Genomic DNA, 24,069 nt, shown 5'->3' with positions numbered 1-24,069 from the left:
ACGCTGCTGTGTAGCCATGGGGGCAGCCATTCAAGCTGGAAAAAGGAGAGAAGGCACAGTTAACATAGCAGATAATAGAAGCCCTGTAGAATAGAATATTGTTTTACCAAGCTTATCTGTTATCTTCTATGTAACCTGTGCCTTTTTTTCCAGATTCAGTGGCTGTCCCTGTGGCTTCACAGCAGCTTGTTTATATAAACTTATAGCAGTTTTTCTGGAGCAAACATAGAATGTTTACCAGTGCAAAGTAGCAGTACATTATATTTTAAGTACTTTGATACATTTTAATTTTTTGCTGTTACTGTTACTTTAAGGAGTAGAATGCAAAATATTTTATTTATAACAAAAATTAAAGAGGATGAATTTGTCCATATTGAAATATAGTTTTTATGATCTTGAAACATAATATAAAAGTTGTTGCAGCTGCAAAACTCTTAGATAGACTTGCTGTTACATATAAAAATTTGTAAATTAAAATATAGAATCACAAAAGAAATTGTGTTGAATGATTTTTTTCACAGCACAGATGCAGTTTTAATATTTATAGCGGGAATTTAATAACAGGCTCGTAGGACAGCATCCGAAAAATACTTTTTTTCTCTGCATAATGAAAGATAATTTCATTTTAAGCCACTTTCCTTAATAGCTAAAACATTTTCAATGATTTTAAAATGTTATTTGTAAATGAAATTGTATTTGAAATCAATACCGTCTGTCTTTTCAGATTACCTTCTGTGTATGCCAGAATACAGAAACAATGCATCAGAAATCCACTTGCTAGCTGTGGTTCAGGATAAAACAGTTCTGCCCCATAAATAGTGCTCTGTGAAGTCTTAGGGCATATTCGCCTGAAGACACCACCCTCTAATTAAAGCTCACCTGTCACCTACACATAAAAAGCTGCATAATGAAAGTTGTTTGCAAATGAAACATGGAACAAAAATCCTTTTTTCGTTAAAACATCCATTCCTGTTATAAAGGTGTTTAAATATCTGAGCTGTCAAATATTATTTGCTCTGTATCAATGCCTGAGTCATAGAGGTGGGCCAGTCAATTACTTTCACTTTCCATTCAGCACTTCCTACATGTCACTGCAATACTCAAATGTCCCCTTCCCTCCTCAGGCTCTATAATTGTGTAGGGCATTGCACATGGTCATTAAGTCCCCCATTCTGGTGCATACACAAGGTTTTGGGGATGATACACACCGGGTACCCGGTTTCCCCATACATTTCCTAACATATGGCACATAAACTATACACTGGGCTCATGTTTTGGGCATTATAACAACTCTATTTTATTTTATTAAGGTTCCCTGGGCTTGTGTAGTGTAATGTATTTGCTGCAACATATACGTCCATTGAAATTTAACTTCCCGCCGTATGCAAATTAGCCATCGCTAGCGCAACTTCGCTTTGCTTGCCGAATTAACGCTAGTGAAACTTAGCCATCATTTGGCACCCTGGACGCAACTTCGCAATTTAGTGAATTAGCGTTGTCCTGGCGAATTTTTGCCTGGCGAAGTGTGGCGATGATGTGAGCGAAGCCCCGTCGCTGGCGAATTTCCGGAGGTTAGTGAATTTGCCCCTTTGTCTTATCAAAAGTGTCCACAAAATCACAGCTGCCTGCTCGCTGTGATTGTGTAATTCCAAGACTGAAGAAAACAATATGTAAATAATATAGTGTAAGTCAGGGGTGCCCAGACTTTGTGACACCTGGCCCCCATCAGGAGATCTACCTTGATAACTCGGCGGCGAAATTTTTTGACCATGCCCATTGTTGTGGCCACACACCCTAATTACCATGTTAATTTTACAAAATTTGGCAGGTCATAAAAGTTTCAACACACTCTCTTCCCCTCCGTGCTTGCTGCTCTCAGCCCTCCCTTCTCCTCTATGCCCATACTTGCAGCCTGCCTCCCTTCCGTGACCGTGCTGTTAGCCCAACCTCCCCCGTGCCCATGCTTGTTGCTGTGAGCCCGCCCATCCTCCCTTCCCCTCTGCTGTCAGCCCGCTCTCATTCATTCATTCATTCACTCATTCACTCACTCATTCACTCATTCATTCAGTCACTCACTCATTCACTCACTCATTCACTCACTCATTCACTCACTCATTCACTCAGTCACTTAGTCAGTCACTCATTCAGTCACTCACTCATTCACTCACTCACTCGCCAGAAAGTCCATGGGAAAGTAAAGGTGAGGCAGTTGCTGCTGTGAGTGCCGTGAGATGCCAGGAGCATGACAGGGATCTACTGGTAGATCGCGATAGACGTCCTGGGCACCCCTGGTGTAAGTAAAGTTTATTTTGCTCAACTAACATGATAGAAAAAAATGTGGAATCACTTCTTAGGGTGACGGGTCCCCTTTAATATAAATGAACAGAGAATTTGCTGAATACATACAGTATATACATAAGAATGCTTGTCTATATATACAGCTATACCCCCATTGCTTCAGGTCTATGCAAGGTTTGTGCTTAATGTTAGCTGTGCATACACAATGATGTTGCAGAACGGCTTAACATGACACTTATAATTTGTACACTTACCACCTGTATTTTGCTAGTTGTTCTTACTTGCCGAAACCCTTCTGCAGCAATACAGTGATCTGCATGTCCATTGCAAAAGCAGCTGCCCTTTACAATAAAATCGTAGACAGCATAGTGTGTGAAATATTGAGGTTTAATGTCAGGGGTCTTCTCCTGGCATGGACATGGTTGTTGCTTCAGCAGTTGCACTCGAAGGTTAGTGATTTTCAGCTGATCTTGAGCCTCCTTGCTGTAAGGGTCCTCAGCCGAATATGGAGGTGACATAGTACGATATATAACCTAAAAAAAAGGGGGAAACTTAAGATTTAATCAGACAAGAGGAAAGTGAAAGTCACACAACAAAGTATTAGGCTTCTGTATCACATAATTCTAGTTATCATTGAAATGATTCCCATCTCAGCTTCCATTCGTTTTTCCCTTCAACATTCTGATACTATTCTTATTCGGAGCTACATAAGACTGGCATAAACATGTGTTCATTTGCTTCCCGCAAATGTTAAACTTAACATCTGGAGTATGGAACAATCCCTGGTACCTAAGAACTGATAGAACAAACATAGGAGAACATTAGCTAGCATGACATTCTGTAGTTGCCAATGTTTGAAAAATATTTCCAGGTATAACTTGATGCTAGGTCACATGAGAATTGACAGGTATAACGTGACTGCTTAATGGTCAAGCAATGCTATTTTTGCTTGTGGAAAAAAAGTAATTAAGCAATGAATTTGCAGTTGGTGCTCATTTTGTTTTGTTTATTGTGGTTTTTCAGCTTTTTCTTCAGCGGCTCTCCAGAAAGCACCAGATTATGGGAAAGCCATCTCCCATAGACTCCATTTTAATCAATTAATTTAAAAAATTATTTTCATGTTCTATAATAATAATAAAACAGTACATTGTACTTGATCTCAACTAAAATCTAATTAATCATTATAGGGGTTTGATTAATGTTTAAAGGGAATGTCAACCCCAAAAATTATTTTGTTGCTTAATAAATAATAATTCTAAGCAACTTTGCAAAATGCATTCATTACAAATTCTCTATGGATTTGAAGTTATTTGTATATATGTTGGTGTTGAAAGCAGTGTCTGTCACTTCTATTCTTTGCTCTGGTAGCTCAAACTGTTGATACAATGTAAGACAAGGCAACAGATTAACAGAACTGTCTTTGCTGGGGAACTAATACTTTTGCAACACTGTTTAAAATAGGGATGCACCGAACCCAGGATTTGGTTCTGGATTCTGCCTTTTTCTGCAGGATTCGGCAAAAATCCTTTTGCCCGGCCGAACCGAATCCTAATTTGCATATGCAAATTATGGGTGGGGAGGGAAATTGTGCAACTTTTTGTCACAAAACAAGGAAGTAAAAAATATTTTCCTCTTCCCACCCCTAATTTGCATATGCAAATTAGGATTTGGTTCAGTATTCGGCCGAATCTTTCACAAAGGGTTCGGGGGTTCGGCTAAATCCAAAATAGTGGATTCGGTGCATCCCTAGTTTAAAAACAACCAGAGGTGAAGCAAATGCTTTCAAAAGCAATTATTTTTACTAATACAAAACACCAACAATTGCTGTTGTCACTGTTAAGCACCCCAAAAATCCTTGTGTGCCATAGGCCTATACACTGCAATAATACTATTTTCATAGTGGAGACAAAATAAACATTTATATAACAGAAATATTTGCAGACTCCTGCAAATTTGGTAGTGATATTTCATTTAGAGTCCTGGGTGTTGCCTATGATAAGTATGTTAGTTGAGGGGGAAAAAAGAGATCTCACTCTAGATCGCTGGACAAGAAAACTTTTCTTTCAATGTTCCATGATACGAGGCTTTCTTGATTAGATTAGACTAGATTTCCCGTGTTTCCAAGGTATGCACCAAAACATTAGAATACACATGCTTGCCAATACTATATAACGATATAATGATATATAACAAAGTTTGTTTCTGGGAAAAGGGTAAATAACTATAAAGATAACTAGCTTTCTGATTTCTGCCTAGCTGCTTGTATAGGTGAGCGAGACTCAGCTATCAACTCTTTGGCCTGGGCATATGGTGAAAACGATTCACTGCACCCTATAAATATTTCAAAAGGGAACTATCGCGAAAATAAGAAATTTAATATAAGCTTAAGCATACTGAAATAAGAAGTTTTCTAAATCTAATCAATTCAAAATTCTGTACCGTTTCTGAAATAATCACATTTATCTTCACTATCCCTCTCTCAGCATCTGTTTCTCTTCATTCTCTCTTCATGCAGCAGTTGGGTGTCAGATATTCATTGACAGTTAGATCCAATATATCTTAAATGGGTGGCTCCTTTTGCCTAGAAGATGTATTAGAGCTCACTCTATTAAAATCACCAGAAATCCTGTCTCTCTACGTGCAGAATTTGTGCAAAATGCAGTTATTTTGTTAGACTTTGTTTGTACTGGAATCAGATATTAGAGTGAACTAGAATTTATCTGCTAGAAAAGGAAGCCCCCCTATCAGATATATTGGATATGTCAGTCAAAGTCTGAAATCCAACTGCTGCATGAAGAGAGAATGAAGAGAAACACATGCCGAAAAAAGGGATAGTGAACACAAACTTGATTATATCAGAAATAATGCAGAATATTTAACAGGTTGCATTTAGAATGTTTATTATTTCAGTATGATGAAGCTTATATTACATTTTCATTTTCGCTATAGTTCCCTTTTAAGAACAAGTAATCTATTCAGCAGGAATGCTAGAAAGTCCTGTTGGGCAATTATCACATGTGGCTGTTGCACAGGTCTGCTAAGGCTCTCTTATAATTATATTGTTGGCCCTGGGGTCACATATTCGAGGGACAATTTTGCCCTCTGCTTGGATCATTTGCAGTCCTCACCAGGTAAGCAAATCTACTTGTATATTCCAGTCTGAAAATAGAATCTTAGTGCAGTATACTACACATTTACTGCACCTTTTTGAGTCAGATTATGGACAAAACAGATGTTGTAACAAATAAAAATAAACAAAATTGAATTTCCAAGAGTAGGAAAAATGTTCAAAGATAATATGATTTAAAATAAATCTGCAACTCAGTTCAGTAACTTGGCGAGGAATAAGACAGCTGTTAAAACTATCCATCACTGGCAGGATATAAAAGTCTCAGAGCATCAAAACATAAAGCAAAAGTCTATTGTATCAGAAAAGAATATCCAGCAGAACTCCTTCAATCTTCCTCACATTTGTGTCTCTAAAGACCAAGCATGTAATAAATTAAAACTGAAAGTGGACATTGCATGTGGATTAAATGAAACCACTTTTATTGGGTTCCATTCAATTTAAGAGTGGATCAATTGCAAAAATAACAAGACCCTATTTTCTGCTTTGTATTATACCCACTATTAGGGGCAAATTTACTAAAGGGCGAAGTGACTAACGCTAGTGAAAATTCGCCAGCTTGACGTCATTTCGGGACTTCGGCGATTTACTAACGGGCGCTGGTGTAAATTCGCTAGCGAATGAGATAGACTCTAGCGTTACTTCGCACTCTAACGCCAGGCGAATTTTCGCTCTGGCTAATGAATATAACTACGCAAATTCACTAAGATGTGGATTTTAATGAACGTTACCTCTTACGCCAGACTTGCCTTCGCCACGTCAGACCAGGCGAAGTGCAATAGAGTAGCTAGGAGTTCCTCAAAAAAAAAAATGAAAATGTTTCTAAGTCCCAAAAATAAAACGCTGGTGACTTTTCAGTTTTTCAGGGTGATAGGCTGCAAAAGATCGTAATTTTTTTTTTTTAGGGTTTACCCCTACATTTCCTAACATATGGGACATAAACTATACACTGGGCACATGTGTAGAGCAATATAACAACTCTATTTTCTTTTATTAAGGTTCCTTGGGCTTGTGTAGTGTAATGTATTTGCTACAACATATACATCCATTGAAATTTAACTTCACGCCATATGCAAATTAGCCAATGCCAGCGCAACTTCACTTTGTTTGCCGAATTAACGATAGCAAAACTTCGCCATCGTTCGGCACCCTGGACGCAACTTCGCATTTTAGTGAATTAGTGTTGTCCTGGCACTGAAGGTGTAAGTGTGGACCCATACAGTTTTGGTTTAGGGTAAGAGAGGGAATATGCTCTTGGTCCCCAAAATAAAAGAGCTCCCTTGGGGGGGGGGATTAGGCAGATGAGAGGACATATTATATAATGTAAAAATGATGTATGGGAATTATTGTCAAATGTCTTTCTAATTCCAGTCCTACAAACTGGCAACCTATAATAGATAGATACCTATGATTTGCCACAACAGGCTGAAGTGCAGAGCTCAAGCCTCATTAACAGATCAGGTTTTTTTATATATCAGTAGTAAATAGGTGCAACCAGACACAGTATAATAATAATAATATGAAAAACTGAAAATCATCTCAAACTCAAATGCAAATAAACACAATAGCCCATACTCCAGAACAACAGTGCCACTTACATGGAAGATGGTATGTTTGCTCAACTGTATATCTGTTTTAGTCTGCAAGCAGAGTCACAACATCCATTGTTTTTACGTTCTATAGATACTTGGTGAATTGTTCTCCTTGAAATGATCAGCGACTTCATAAAAAATGCAAAACTCTTGAGTATATTTATTGCTGAATATATTTAGACCACTGAGTAATTTTCACATATTGCTGAATGAGTTACACTGCCATATGCATATATAAGATACAAAATATGTATGTCAAAATTCTTCAGATTCAGCAGTGCAATTAGATAAACGCGATTACCTTTCCAGGTGCATTGTGTCACATACCAGACATTTTGTTTGACTTCCTACTGAAACCGTCAGCAACAACTTCTATCTCTGGTTCCTTATAATCATATTTTCACTTATAACTTCTGTCTCCTATTACACTGAATTCGATTTTTCTTGTGCATAGATTGTATTTGTCCACTTTTTTGATCCCCCTTATATAATGTAGCTATTTGGAAAAACTAGTAAGAAAAACTCTTAAACCTCAATACAATAAAATAACTCGTATTAGGGCTTATTTAGACATAAGTAAACACGTACACATATTTTTACCTACAGTACAGTGTTGGTTTCCCAAAATATTACAGTTATAGCACATGCTCACTAAGCACAGCGATTTAACCCTGTGGCCCCTGAAGATTACCACAGAGCATGCATGTTGTTGGCTGTGCTTGTCATAGCTATTTATTACTGCTCCACAGCAAAATATTTTTACAAGCTATCCATACCTAAAAGAGCAGGTTCAAATTCACCTACCTTCCATAAATTTGTACAGTTGCAATAATGCCTTCCCTCCCAACCACAGAATTCAGCTGACTACAATATGTATGTGGGTCGTAAAAAGGGTGAGATCCACTGCTGTGAGTTTGTCTTCTTGGAACTTTCTAGTCCATAAGCCAATGCTTTTTACAAGGATGCAACAAATCCAGTATTTTGGATCTTGCCGAACCCCTGAATCCTTTGTGAAAGATTTGACTGAATCCGAATACTAATTTGCATATGCAAATTAGGGGTGTGAAGGGGAAAACAGTTTTACTTCCTTGTTTTGTGACAAAAAGTCACGAGATTTCCCACCTGCCCCTAATTTGCATATACAAATTAGGATTGCATATACAAATTAGGATGGCAGAAGGATTGGGCCGAAACCGAATCCTTCTGAAAAAAGGCAAAATCCTGGCTGAATCCTGAACCAATCCTGGATTCGGTGCATCCCTAGTTTTTTAACATTTTAGTTTCAAGCCCCATTTTCTTAAGGATCAACATTTTGTCGGGCATCCCCTCAGCAAATAACAAGATTACAGATACATGAAAGCACTGCTGTGTCCTGCCCTTCAGCAACAGCACACAGAATATCTAGAGACTTTAACCTAACTCTTACACTAAATCAGTTTGGCATTATAGGACTATCTATAGGAGCTAATAAGCATTCTTCCTAAATCTCACTCTAACCAGCCCTAGAGGGACCAAAGCCAGAGTTTGGAAATCACTCACTGCCCAAAGCATTCATGCAGTCTATATTTAAAAAAAAACCTTCAGTATAAAGCTCCCGATAAATAGTTTCTCTCTGTTCATTTTTCATTTCACTCTCCGTGTCTCCAAATGGTATGCTAGAGTGCTTCACATTGTATCAAATTATAGGTTCTCCCAATCCTATTTTGACATGGCTGTAGGTAAGAAGCATTTAATAGTACATATCATAACCAATGAATGATAACTTTGAGTTTTGTTGTTGAATTTAAGTATTTTTTGCCTCAGGTAAACTCTCACACACCCCTTCATAGGCAAAGATTTATGGCCCCTGGCTTGCCTTATTCTTGAAATACCTGCTCTTTATGTGAGTAAACAACACTGCCTGAGGTGCGGTACAAGCTAGACAGAAGCCTGCTCGTACATGTTTAGGCAGTTGCTTACTATCTGGTCTAGTCTGCTACCACAGAATCTCTCTATCTCCTAACACCATATTCCTATCAATATAAACAGTCTAAATGCCAACGATTATGTAACATGTTCCAGGTAGCAAAGCTCAAGAGAAAGTTGAAAAAAAAAACAACTAGGCTGAAATTAACATTGGAGCTTGACACTTCCCCAGTTTAACAGAGACAAAGACAAATGTGAGACAAAGATTATATGAGCCCCATGCATTCCCATAGCAGAAAGCCTGGAATTGGTCCATTCGGAAGCACGATGGCTGCCAGATAGGAAAACATAAAACGAGAGGAGGCTGTGAGCGTGAGATTATTTTATATTTTTAGCAAGAGCATAAACTGTGAACAGGGTCGAAGACAGCCTTTTCACCCCAAGAAGACTTTGGAGATAAATATACCTCATACAATATTATCAAGGTAGGTAAGTTATAAAGGTACAGGATCTGATTTACACACAATAAGCTTTCAAAAGAAACTTTAGGAGCTGTGCCCCACTTTGTTTGTTATGTATGATAGCTGTAGGAGTGTGCAGGTAGGCCTTCAGATGAGGAAGCACTCAAGAGTCACTGAATTAAAATGCTGGTTGACACTAAAGCTGGCTACAGATGTAAAGATTTTTAAAAGATCCAATCGTTATCGTGAGACCACGATTATCTCGAAATGATCGTTGATGTGCCCATCAACTAAAAAGACAATTTCAGGCGATATTGCCAGCAAAACTGAAGGGTAGCTGCCTGCTTGGCCCTGCAAACATAAATAGATTGCACTGGGACCGATAAAGATTTTTAAACCTGGCCGATCAATTTTCTGACAGATGTCGGTCAAAAAATCGTAAGATGTACGATCGTTTCGAATCCCTCTAAACGCACGATAATTTGATGGATTGGTCGGACTGCACTGAAATCGTCATGTCTATAGGGACCTTAATACACGTTATACTTCTTCCTCTACAAACTACAAAATCAGATATGCCTTATCCGTTTGATACCAGGTGGTGATGACAGGAGGTTACCCCCTTTTGTACTGGAGGCAAAAAGGGCATAGTGGGTGAATAACCTTGCCAATTTTTACACCTTAATGAAGGGGACCCATGAAAATATACTTTTATTGCAACTACACTACAGACAGGTAAGTTTTGATTTCATTCACTGCAGTCTGGAACCAGAGCAACAAAAAAACATGACACCTGCTTCTATAAGACCCTCTGACATTTAAATTGTAATTACAGGAGTTTTCTAAAAGCCATGAATGCATTTGATGTGTATTACACTTGGCAAGATTTAGGTCAATACTTTTTCCTAGCAAATATCAGTAAGCCCATTCATTTTGTAGTCAAAAAAAGGGGGTTACAGTATCAGATACATGTTGATCATCAACAGGACCTGATAGTCACAAGATCAGTCAGATAACTGGAGAAATGCTCTTGCGAGGGGACATTATTACTCTTTATAAGTACATTACAGGACATCACAGTGGGTAATCTTTGTAGTCTTATGAATAAACAAGAGGCAACAGCTTTAGACTTAGAGATAACTTTAATTTGAAGCAGTGCAAATGGTTTTCACAGTAAAAGATGTTGTGTAATGCCCTGATGGGTGATGTGATGCCAAATTCTATTAATGCCTTTGTCACGATCTGTATAGAAGAGACCCTGGTGGTAGAGTCCTGCAACGGGTCAGGTACCCACGGGTTGCCTGCAAAAACCTGCGGGTTGTGGGTAGAAGTTCCGGGTGCGGGTATAGATGCGGGTCAGCAGTTCTGCGGGCCGCGGGTCTTCTCAATAGCGATTTTCACTCCTTTTTTCTGAGCATGTCTACTTCCGATGATGTCACTTCCGGTTTACAATGACAGCACTTCCTGTTTTACTCCTTTTTTCTGATCATGCCTACTTCCAATGATGTCACTTCCTGATTCTTGATGGTCAGCAGGTCCGGGTTGTGGATAAGGTACTTGCGGGTCGGGTAGCGGGTCAAGCAGTGGGTAAAAATGCGGGTTGCGGGTCCGGGTTGCGGCTTGCAGGTTGCAGATACGGATCGGGTACGAGGTCCAAAAAATGGACCTGCGCAGGACTCTACCTGGTGGCAGCTAGAAAGATTGCACTCTCAGTGAGCAGGAGAGACTTAATAGTCACCTGGAACTTTTTGATGCGGACCAACAGGGAGAACCTTAACATGGCAGAGTTGGATCAAAAGCATGGTACTGACAAGGGTTAAACAGGATTGTGGTCAAAGATGGACAATGACAGGCAGCTTTCAAGCAAAATCTGGAACCAGGCAGGAGTCAATAACCAGAGATCAAAATCAGCCACAAAGGCACCATTGGCAATGTTACCAAATGTTTGTACGCACATGTGAAGTTGTGCGTACAAACATTTGGCTTTCAGTAAAAAAGCAATTTCTTGTGGGATTTTTTAAATGCTAACATTTATCAAAGTGAATACAATCTATGTCATCTTCCTCTATTTCCTCACACTTACTGTAGTTCAGTACCATTCTGTCTTAAAAACAAAGAAAAACGAGTCTTATAATCTAGTAGATCCTATACTTTAATCAAGTCTGCACCATAATTAGTGATGTAAGGAAGGTACAGAACAATTGTATCCAACTCTTTGGGGCATGTCTACCAACATTTAATCTTATTTTACTTAATATCAGTTTTTGCATTTTCAGCCAAGGAGGCAGGTTCTAGCATTTATTCCCACCTTGGGCAAATCTCCCATATGCTGGAAATTCAAGAAGATGTCAACAGTCAACAGCCAACTCGCAGAATTTTCTTTCAACTGTCAGCCATGGTTTGAATGGTTCTCAGCATCTCTGAGCTGCCGAATGGCTTGTGCAAAATTAATTGCTGAGAACAAAAAATATATTAACTCATTCTCAATCTGTGAGAAAATGCAATGGGCTGGAATGAGTAAAATGAGAATTCTCCCTTCTCCTTTTATCAGATTCAAAACTATAATGAAAGAATTAAAAGACACTTTTCTCCAATTCTCAGTCTCTCCTGGAAAAAATCGATACCTGTGGAATGCTAAACTGCAACTTTCAGATGATATGTGACATTTATTCAGTTGATAACCTATTAGGAAAAAGGATAAAGAGAGTGTTTTCTGCACTGGTACATTGTGTAGTCTGCAGATAAATGCAAATTTTTGTGCATCTGGAAGCCACGCCAGCCTCAAACAGAGCTTCCATTATTTATAAAGCCTTGGCACTTCTGATTTGTAAACAAAGTAACACAGAGGAATTTTAATTCATATTTTTTATTCCCTGGAGGGAGATTTAATTACTCCGTAAGACTTTTTACTTTACATATATTCATATATAACCATAAAGAAAATAAAAAATGGTAATTCAAATGTAAAGTCTTTTAGATAAATGTATATACATTCCTTATGTGATTTTGTCATAAGTAAAACAACTAAGTATAGAACTAGTTTAAACAACTATGATAGATTATATGATCAACCACTGTTTGAATTCATACTGAATGTTTTGTTCTGAGTATTTTACATGCAGAAAAAAGTTTTTAGAATGGAATAGTGGTGTATGAACCACAATTTAACAATAGTTATAATGTAATTGCCTTCTAGCAGCACTAGAGAAGCCACTGGCCTTTAAGCTGGCCATGTGCAGAAACATCTGCTTTCTTGGCCAATAGCCTGGGCGGATTTAAGTGCCTGGCTTAATGATCTGACCACACAGACAGTCTATATGTAGACTGTCAGATTAAAATATGAATGATCCTATTCATATATGGATCCAGAAAGGTATAGTCTTAGGTCCATACACAGGCCAACAGTTTTCAACATCTATGCTGTGTCTCACAAAAACTTAAAATTAAGCATGATTCTGCTGGGTCGTACTAAATTGCTGTGAAGGGATCCAAACATATATCCTAGTTGTCTTGTTCTTCACCTTCAGCATCAAATGGAACTAAGTGATTGTGATACAGTTGCTTTAGATGACCCCCTTATTAACATTTTTTCTTATTTAACATTAATCTTATTCAGAGTTATCCCATTCCAAAGTGAACATTCCTTGCAGAGACACATGAAATATTCTATTGGCTCAGAAATGTGAATGATCCTATCTGTAGTTAATGCAGACACCATCTAATAGACTGCCTTCATTGTAATAAAATTGGCCTCTGTCCCAATGAAATCTGGTTCATAGACAACCTCTGAAATATAATATGACTAATAATAGAAAAATGACGCTGACTTTGCAAGACTCCTTAACCAAATAACTGCTTCTAATAACTTTTTTTTAAAAAGAACTCAGTGGAAGTCAGATCCTTTTATCCTTCTGCTAATCTTACTAACTCCACTATGATGCAATTTCTCAGAATGCCAGGAAAACCTAACAGGTCATCCAAAATTAATATGTTGGCATAGATGCTTTTACTGCCATACCCATAAAATTGATTCTGTAATGGATGCATAGCTCGCAAATGATCTGTTTTTTCACAGAACAGTATCAGTTAATAGTCAATATACCACCCTGTTAGATATACTTTTTGTCAACAGAGAAACTGAAACTACTCCAAGTTTCTAATATGTGCAAGTGAATAATATCACTAGTACACAGATACATCCCCTGCATAATGGAATTTGCTTATCTTTAAGGCAATACAGTCAATGAGAGTTTTTTTTAGGAATTTACCAACAATGTGTTAAATTTGAACAGGTTATGAAGTCCATTATCTAGGTTACAGAGAGGGAAAAGTCATTATCTGAGCGTATGCTACTGAAAAATGATACTGACCCATTAATGCAGGTTTGAACAAAAGATATTTACCTCTCCTCCAGTACAAGGAAGTGCCTGGGAGTAACGTGAAGTACAAAGTGCCTCTTTCTCTTGGATATCGTCCTCCATAGCAAATGTTGCAGAACAGTTTACTGAGAAATATTTGTAAGGAGTCCACGTGACACCAAAATCTTGTGACCTCTCCAAAATCATTGCCGCTGGTCTGGGAGATTTGAACACCATAATTAAATGAGTAAAATAAAACTCTGTTTCCAAATCCATTCTTATGACCTCCCGTTGAGTATCCCTTGCTGATTGCCACCAAGTTCGTGGAATTTTGAAGGAGGAGTCTGCCATTGCTGAAGGAGGGTGAGAGAGCTGTGGCAGTGCAGCATTACATTTGTCACATTTTGGCTCGGTACAAGTCTGCTCAATATACTCTCGGTATGTGCAGTAGAGTTCAGTGTTATTGTGACCACAGGTTGTCTCTGTCCATAAACGTCGACCAATAGCTAGATTTCCCATTCGAGGACTGCATGCCTTTTCACGTTGGGACCCAATTCTGCCCATGCTGTTGAGCCCTAAAACACAAGTAAGTTGTAAAAAAGTAAATTTTAAAAAAAAATTAAATATACAGCTAGAATATAATTTTTAGAAGTTTGCATTAAAATCCTCCAGGGGTCACAAATGCTTTGGTTACAAAACAATATTATTTGGGATGGTGACTCCTTATATTTTTAAAACAATTACTTGGCTCAATAACAAAAATATAACCCCCACCCAAGCTTTGGCAATATGACATTGTCTAATTTTTGTATTAAATTAAGATCTGCGAGTATCAGCCAGTGCCCTCTGTACCTCCGGGGTCCCCCAGCTGTCTAAGTTTTTGCCCGATTATCCCATCAAACTTTTTTTCCCTTAAAATATCTATACTGTGCCTGTTCCATAAATACAGAACTTCATCTTATTTATTTTCACATGAACGAGAATGTCTTGGTTTTGCACATCATTTCTGATTATAAACAAATCATATGTGGAGACCTTTATATGTCAACATTTTTTTACGAGAATTATGAATATTCTTTGTAAATATGTTGGCACTATATAATAAAAGCATAATAATAATAACAATGTGCCTACCAGCTTATTGGCATAAGTTGTCTGCACTGATTTTGGTGTACAGAATGGATGATTGAAACAAAATTAACCTTGTTTTATCAGTTTTCAAACTGCAAGATATAAAATGTAGTGGAGATGCATAAGGCTTATTTATATATATATATATATATATATTTTTTTTTTTTTTTTTTTTTTTTTTTTCCTGATCTGTTCTGTACTGCCAACAATGAAGTTGAAACTGTAGAAAGTAAATCCAGTGCTGTTTTCTTATAAAACAAGTACAAGTTTTGACAGCAGTTATTACTAAGAACATTGTCATATGTATATGAGTATTATTTTACACAGATACTTTAATAATACATGGTTTCCTATACACCAATAGTATATAATAATACTGTAAATCAGTCTCTTTCTTGCAACTTTCTAGGAACTCCCTTACAACTTTTCACTTAAAGATTCTTTGGAAAACTCATTAGCTTCATTTTGCTACTACTTCAGTGCTGAAGATCCCCAAACAAGCATTACTGGCCTGACCTCTACATCCTTGATCTACTTGCTTCCATTTACCTGCACCTAAAGAATACCGTTTTACCGAAAGCAGGTAGCACTTTTTTTTTTTAATGAGAGGCAGTTGCATCACTGGATTGTAAGTGGGTCAGAGGATCACTACTACTATTTAAATGCCTTGTGTGCACATGAAATCCTGAACACTGCTTACATTGTTCTGAATCTTGAGATAGATTTCTGCATTGGGTCAGGTGCCCGCAGCGCAGGTACCAGCGGAATACCCGCAAAGTGGTCGGATTTTGGGCAAAAAGTCCCTGATTCCTTGGTTGCGTCGGCAGTCTGCGGGTAACCCGGCTGGGTACCCAACAAAGGTGCGGGCTTGATCCCTCCCACCCTCCCTTGTGGTTCTTCCAGTTTTCTAAAGTTTTTGGTGAAGATTTGGCGCCGTAGTGACGCCACATTCGGTCAAATGTAATTTCACTTCCGGTTTTGCGTGTTCCCTGGTTCGGATGGTTAGTTGGCCTATTCACATAGATACTCTCTGCAAGCAAATGCCCTGTACTATAGAAAAGAGAAAGTGAAGGGGCTGTATTAGTCAGCCCCTTCACTTTCTCACTATACATACATACGATACAGTTTCATATACAAGCCATAGTTGCTTGGTGGAGCTAAGAAGATATTTAATTTATTGCACAATTATCTATTCACAACACCAATTCAGTATTATTGTTATTGAAATAGAATTCTAAACCTACAACTAAGATCACATAAAAACGGAGACAGGTACTGATGGTAAAAGGGATTTGCTATTAAGAGCTTAAACTATAAAAGATCACTGCTTGCGCTTTTATCTTTCAGATGCTATTGTGATGTCTGTGATTTTACAATGTAAAAGCATTTACGGCTGCTATATAAAGATTAAAAGTAAAAAAAAATATTCATATAAATATATATGGGAGGTTAAGAGCTACTTTTATCAGATAGATAAACAAAAGAAAGATTTAGATTTTTTTATCAAAATGTCTTTTATGTTTATCAATGAACAGAGATCTGTATGTATAGCTGAAAGTAGTTTGCTCTCCTGAAACATTTATACTATGATACGCAAACTAGATCAGCAAACTAGAAGAACCTCTGGATTTCTCTAACTGGATTGAACAGTGAAAAAAACATTACATTATTGGAGACAAACACACATTATCAGTTTATTTTGGCCACAGAGTGTGAAGACAACAGATATCTATATTGCTCACACAACATGTTTTGGCCATGCAAGTCCTTGTAGTACAACTTTTCTTTGCTTCTTCTACTGCTTCTTTTGGAATCAAGGCACGTGAGAGAGGTCACAGCAAGAGCATAGAACTAAAAATACCTAGAAATTATGCAACAGCTAGGGCCAGAGTTTGGTAATGAATAACAATGTTTGGAGAAAATTTCTTATTGGAAGCATGGGTTTGGGGGCAGAACAATGCCTCCATTAGTCTCTTCTTCAAATTCCATGGTTGAAATGCTATAGCACAACCCACTGTGCTGAGCCAAGCAAAATATCAAGAAACATATACAAATTCAACAATCCTTAAGATATAGCCTTCCAAAATGAAGTTACCAATAGATCCTACACAAATGAGTAGCTAAGAGGGATCACAAGGACAAGAAAAGGGTTTAGACACCATCATTATAAAGACCTGCCTTTCCTTTACCTGATAACAAACTTTTTTTTCTTAATAGCAATTGTATTTCCCATCGTCTGCTTTCAAAGATTTATATGTTTCTTGTCCTTCACAGCCGCCATTTTGGGTAGGTATATGTAATAAAAATGGTGGTTTGTCGCTAAATGTGCATGTGCAAATCTCCAGCCTCCCTCTAAAATGCACTGATGCTCTGTTGTGTGAAAATGTGCTCCCAAATACTTTCTACTGCGCATGTGCTGCCCACTTGTCTTTCCAAGTGTGCATGTGCATTGGTCTTGCCCTTGGTGCAAGAGCATAGACTTAAAGGTATTTGCATTAAAGAACTAAGTGTTTTTTTTTCCTATTTGGCTTCTGATGTGGAAAGCATTCTGAATATGAGAAGACTTCAGGGCACTGATGACAGCGCTGGAGGTACGCCTTTCGATGGGATTAAACCATTAGTACCCTTTCCTTGTCCTTTAAATGGCAACCGGGGAAAACCCTCAAACCTGTAGTCTGTGTTTTGGTCTTATACAACACTAATGGTCAAAATAAAATAAACTTTCTGTATAAGCAGCATAATGGCACCTTGAGCCAACATTAAAATGAACTTTTTTTTAAACCTGTAGTCTGTGTTTGGGACCCATAGAATATATACCTAGGTACAGATTTATCAACGGTCGAGGTGAATTTTTGAATGAAAAAATTCGAATTTTCAGCTATTATTTGTGTACTTCGACTAAGGAATAGTCTAAATTCTATTTGAATTTGTAAAAAAATGTAGTGTCTCTTTAAAAATTCGAAATTTTTGAATTAGAATTTCAAAGTTTTTTCAATTTGAAATTCGACCCTTGATAATGCCCCCTAGTGTGCAAAATAAAAGAAACATACTACATACATAGTAAATTAGGTTTAAAATGTCTTCCTAAACCAACATTAAAATGGCCTGATTTGATGTATCGTATTGTATCCAGTACAAAATCCAACAAAGTAATATTGACATTTTGTAGCAATCACTGAAGTTTCCATTGTTTTATTTTACACACCTTCTTTACTTGACTTGACTTTAACAATGACCAGACCTTCACACACTAGGGTGCAACCTTGAGATATAGTATGTTAAGAATAACTGGGGACTGTTCCATTAATCCTAACATGCTAATTTATATCTTTCATCTAGTTGTACCTCGAACTTTACTGTTAATTTATACAGAAACTCTTTTTACAGTAACCAAGACATCTTAAGAGCTACTGCGGAAATCCTTGGAATTGCATTGCTAATGGCACACATCAAAAGGCATGATGAATAAAATAAATCCATCAAATGTCAATCTAAAAACAATTGCCTGGAGAGATGTTTATTTACATTTTTTCATGAAGTAAATTGACATCAGCCTAGTACCAAGTGAATTAAATTTTACCCCATGTTCAAAGACACAAGATATTACATTTTGTTTATAAATACAAACCTGTGTGTGAGTTTGTTTACTCGATAATACAATTTATTTTCAAAAAGATCTCTTTCAAGACATGTATCAAACACTTTTGACCATTGGCCAGATGTATAACTTTGTGTCATAGTCTTAAAGTGTTGACTACAACACAACAACTGTAAACACAGTGCAGAATAAATAAGCAGAAAGATCCACTTTGTACTCTTACAGAATTACCCATTAAAGTAACAAGCACACATAATAGTTTTCCACAGCCACAAAAGGTTTCTGCTTATATATTCAGATGTGCGAGGTTGCTATACTCTGTAAACCAAAAATCTTAATTAATTGAAAACGTAACCACCAAAATAATTTTGTGCTTGATTGGTTAATAGTAATTGTTGTATCATTACAGAGGCAACAGGCAAATCAAGCAATAATGTAAAAGTATTTCAATATTGCGGAATGGGGCATTTTCATCTTTCCAAAGCAACCTGGATAACAGGTTTCCAAGTTATAGCTCTAATACCATGCTGCTTTTGCATATTATAGTATATAATATACAAATACAGTTTTGTAGCTAGCATTTGTTGCTAATTCCCAGATTTTGAGATTATCTTAATGCAGTGTATAATTATAAGAATAAGTATAATAAGTATTATGGAGCATCAAAAGGGGCATCAAAACAATAAGACAAGACGAGGTTGTAGTAGAGGACTTTAGATCAATAATAGAACTGTGAGAACACGGGCACTAGAAAACTAAAGAAATGAAAGGATTTTTTTTAAAATAAAGAGAAGTAAGAGTTTTGTTTTTTTTACCAAATCAAAATAGTACCAATTGTAAAGACCATTAGAAAAGTTAGAGATGAAGCAATAGAAGCAATATGGAAATTCTCATTGTTGCAAATAAAGACAAATATTAAAGGTGTGGTTCACCTTTAAGTTAACTTTTAACATGTTTTCAATTCTAAGCAACTTTTCAATTGGTCTTCAATTTTTTTGCCTTATTCTAACTCTTTCCAGCTTTCAAATAGGGGTCACTGACCCCATCTAAAAAATAAATGCTACAAATGTATTGTTATTGATACTTTTTATTTCTCATCTTCTATACAAGCCTCTCCTATTCATATTTCAGTTTCATATTTAGATGAATGTATGGTTACTGCAATTGCAAACTGGAGAGCTGCTGAATAAAAAGCTAAATAACTCAAAAACCCTCAAATATTCAAAAATAAAAAATCAATTGAAGAATGTCTCAGAATATCACGTTGTACAATTAGTTATTTACTAAAATCTGAAAAATGTCACTATTTCCTTAAAATCACTTTGACCAAACTCATGTGCACATTTTACCATATTTATCAATAACTGTACTTGAAAAAATATATTGCAGAAAAAGACGCAAACCACAAATTAATCTGATTATTTTACAAAATCCATGATCATGGATCATGATATCTTCCAACTGTAAACAGGACATCTGCCATTGACTTCTACATCACCTCGGCAGGTTTGAGATGGAGTACTTTTTTATTCTGACTTTTAACAGCATTGAGGTTAAATAAATCTTGAAAAATTAGAGGTTAGTTTTACTAGGAAAAAATTGTGTTTTTTCCCCTTCAAAACTCCGACCAGAAAAAATTGGACTTTACTAAATAACCCCATAAAAGTTTATTTAAAGGTGGACGACCCCTTTCATAATATTTTATGTTTATAATTTTCCATGGCCGATCTTATATTTTATTCTTATTTTTAAAAAGTGTTTCCTATCTTACTGCCATGAAAAAAAATTATTTGCTCTACAGTTTGCCCTAAATGGAACCTAAATGATTATAGTTTCCTTACATGTTCTTCATTTTGTCTGCCATACTACTGTTACCCTCTAGACTACAACCTACTGAGCAGAGTCCTCTTACCACCCAGTGCCTGCTGTCTTTATCATATCTAGAAATCATTCAGCTTTATAGCTGTGCAAACTGAAATATTCTAGCAATTATAGCACTTTACTGTTTCACAATCAAAGGAACACTTATGAAGCATAATGTTTACATCTGTTACTGTAACAAGTAAATCAGTAAAGCTGGAATTTGTTGTAAAAAAAAATATTTATATGTGATTCAAAAAACAGTTGTCAATTTATATGCTTGTATACAGCATTTTGTTTGTTTGGCTGGGCCTGCTTCCTTTCATTTAAGATTCTAGGCTCCTAGCTATAGTTTATGGGAATATGGATAGGGTTAGTGAACAATGGCATACCCAAAAAGGGTTTCAATCTGGCAGACATAATAACATTGATTATATAATAAAGGCGTTCTATTTGGGAAAAAAAAGTTGTGCAATAGATTTGTTGCTGTTAAAGGGTTGTTCACCTTTAATCATTTTTTTTTTAGTTCAGTTGGTTTTAGATAGATCCCCAGAAATAAAGACTTTTTCCAATAACTTTCTAATTGTGACCATTTTTCTGATTACTGAAGTGTAAAGATTAATTATTTTTTTTCGCCTTCTAAAGAACCTTTGGGGGGGGGGGTTGCAGACTCTTTAACTGTTTATATATTGATACATTTGGTTGATACATTTGTTATTTTTGGCCTTGCTGAGAAGAATCCCTGAGGTTCTTAGAATTGATACAATATTTGCTAATATTCCACATATACTGCTGAGATATGTACCAACTAATTGTATCAACTAAATGTAGTAAATTGTAACAATTCGGAATCCTCCTGAATTACTGAGCTGCCAGACTGAAACACTAGAGACATTCAACTTTAAACTTACATTTTGGGAAAATGGTAAAAAATAAAAGATGGAAAGCAACTGAAAAAAGGCTTTGCTTATTGTGAATAATCTGTAATAGTAATTGTACAAAACCCAATGTGCACATTTTAAATACATTTATCTGCAAACATTGTAGCATTAGTGTATATACTTACTCATAAGGGTTAAGAGCACATTATAGGGCAAGTTTGCAAATCTTGCAAATAGCACATGCACTTGTATTTTCATCCTTTCCCACGTCTTTGTGTATGCTGCTATAGTATTTTTCCCTTTGTGCTGCTATTTTGAGAGCAGTTGAGTTTAGGAGTAAGCGGTCAGCATCACAATATTATGGAATATAATTAGGGCATTATTTAATCTACATAAACTGTGAACCCAAACACCAGACATTGCTCAGGTAAGGTGAAAGCCAAATATTAATAACAACATTGAATGAAAGTTCTGTGCTTCCTTTGTAAAGAGTGTATGGAATGAGGCCGTGTCAATCCTGCCCCTGTCCCTGGTACTGAAATTTGCGCAGTTCCTTTAGCTCTATGAAAGCAATTTAATATAGCATGAACTAGCAAATGAAAATTATTTGTTGATTGCGTTCCAGGTAATATCAACTTACTGACTGAGCTTGAAAACAAAATAGTATTTATGGACAACACTAATACAGGCCTCAAGTTTAAGCATTTGTACTATGGCATGTTTGCTGTGGGTGATAACACCTCCAGTCATATCTGGTATTATCAAATACTTTAACTGATTTGCAGGCAGTAACAATAACTTTTACAGCCCTCCCAGGCAGATTCTTAGTCTCAGTTCTTCCACAGGCCGATATCCGAAACATATGTCATTACTCAATGGGGGAAATTCATTAACAGGCGAAAATTCGCCAGCGACGGCTTTGCTGCCTTCGCCACACTTCGCCAGGCGCAACTTCGCACAGACAACGCTAATTCAGTAAATTGTGAAGTTTCATCGCCGGCGCTAAACGCTGGTGAAGTTGCGCTATCATTACTACGCCAGGCATAGCAAAGTTGCGCTAGCGTTAGATCATTTGCATATGGCGGGAAGTTACATTTCAATGGACGTATATCTTGCAGCAAATACATTACACTACACAAGCCCAGGGAACCTTAATAAAATAAAATAGAGTTGTTATAATGCCCAACACATGAGCCCAGTGTATAGTTTATGTGCCATATGTAAGGAAATGTAGGGGGAAACCGGGTACCCTAAAAAAAAATTACGATCTTATGCAGCCTATCACCCTGAAAAACGGAGAAGTCACCAGCGTTTTTTGTGAGGAACTCCTATCTACTCTATTGCACTTCGCCTGATCTGAGTTGGCGAAAGCAAGTCTGGCGCAAGAGGTAAAGTTATTAAATTGGCCTACACATGAGCCCACAGTATAGTTTATGTGCCATATGTAAGGAAATGTAGGGAGGAAGGAGGGTACCCAAAAAAAAAATTACGATCTTTTTCAGCCTATCACTTTTTGGGACTTAGAAAAAATTTCAACTTTTTTTGGACCAAGTCCTATCTATTCTTTTGCACTTCGCCTGGTCCGAGGCGGCGAAGGCAAGTCTGGCGATAGAGGCAACGTTCAGTAAAATCAAAAACGTAGTGAATTTGCATAGTAACTCTTTCATCAAAGCGAAAATTGCCTGGTGTTAGAGTGCAAAGTTGCACCAGAGTCTATCTCCTTCGCTAGCGTAATTACGCCAGCGTTAGCCACTTGGCCCTTTAGTAAATTTGCCCCAATGAGTTTGTCTGGACCCAAGCAATGTGTTGGAGGTACAAGGCAAGGAGGATTGAGAAAGAATGGCATCAGTGATTCAGTTTTGTTAATTAATCTTTGCCCTTTGCATTTGTATGAGTACTGGTGTACAGCATATCTGAAACTAAAGTTTATGAAAATGGCAATACACAATGCTAGCCTAAGTAGAGACCATAGTCTGTGAGCATATCATTACACCTTTGATATTACAATTTTTAATCACAATTGTAATTGCAAAGTGTGAAAACGGGCGTAAAACCTAGAAACCACAGCCAGTGCCAATGTGCCCGTCCAGCTCTGATCAACTGCATACAAGTGCATGAACTGACACGTGTGAAGCTTGGAATTACTGCCATCTTAAAATTGATGGTGGTTCCAAGCTTCTGCTAATGGGTTGTGTCAATACCAAGCAAACCAGACTCTAATGCTGTATAACACCATACACATTTGTCCATCAGTGATGCCATCGCCACACTGAAATGTTTGATCAAATGGTTTGCCACAACCAAATCACAGAAAACACAACATAGCAGCATGTTATGCCAGAATTCTGGGGAAAAATAAATCTGCATTGTGCAAAATTTCACTTTGCGCTCTCAGTTCATAAATGAGGCTTTATGATTGAATTTCTTGGTACTGGGGATTTCTGGAGCAATCCAACAGTTTAAAGAAAACACAGGGAAATTGTATTATGTATAATACCAATATAGCTTCAAGACTGAAATTCATAAAGATGAAAGTTCTTATGTACATTGTTATTAAAGTGTATTATTTCTTATAAACATTTATATGCGCAACTGCCTTTGTGCTCCTTCCTTAACAAGCAAAATTAAGAGCTTTTTCTGCATCTGGAACGAAAAAGATTTTTTGCATCTATTATCATAACCTAAAGAAAAAAGCACATCTGTTTTCAAAATAAGCCAAGTAAGTAGGACACACATTAAACATTTGTCTGCCCATTGTTTTGCTTGAAAAATTATTACATTGCACTTTTCATTTTCTTTTAACAGTGCATACTATATGTAGACTATTTTCCATCACCTGCTGATGTAGAACATTAGCC

General features: G+C 37.0%; 1 protein-coding gene across 1 annotated transcript in view; it reads right to left on the bottom strand.

Moving 5' to 3' along the window:
* ntn4.S (netrin 4 S homeolog) overlaps positions 1-24,069 on the bottom strand; it is a 79,317-nt gene that overhangs the window by 50,602 nt on the left and 4,646 nt on the right. Inside the window, exons 2-3 of the mRNA XM_018256005.2 lie at positions 13,787-14,316; positions 2,553-2,831 (exon numbers count right to left, since the gene is read on the bottom strand). Coding sequence (XP_018111494.1) covers positions 2,553-2,831; positions 13,787-14,316 — 809 coding nt within the window. The remainder of the gene's footprint in view (positions 1-2,552; positions 2,832-13,786; positions 14,317-24,069) is intronic.

The sequence above is a fragment of the Xenopus laevis genome, chromosome 3S, assembly GCF_017654675.1.
Source record: "Xenopus laevis strain J_2021 chromosome 3S, Xenopus_laevis_v10.1, whole genome shotgun sequence".
NCBI classification, from domain to species: Eukaryota; Metazoa; Chordata; class Amphibia; order Anura; family Pipidae; genus Xenopus; species Xenopus laevis.
Note: the sequence above shows the minus strand (reverse complement) of the source record. Positions and strands in the feature narration are given on the sequence as shown.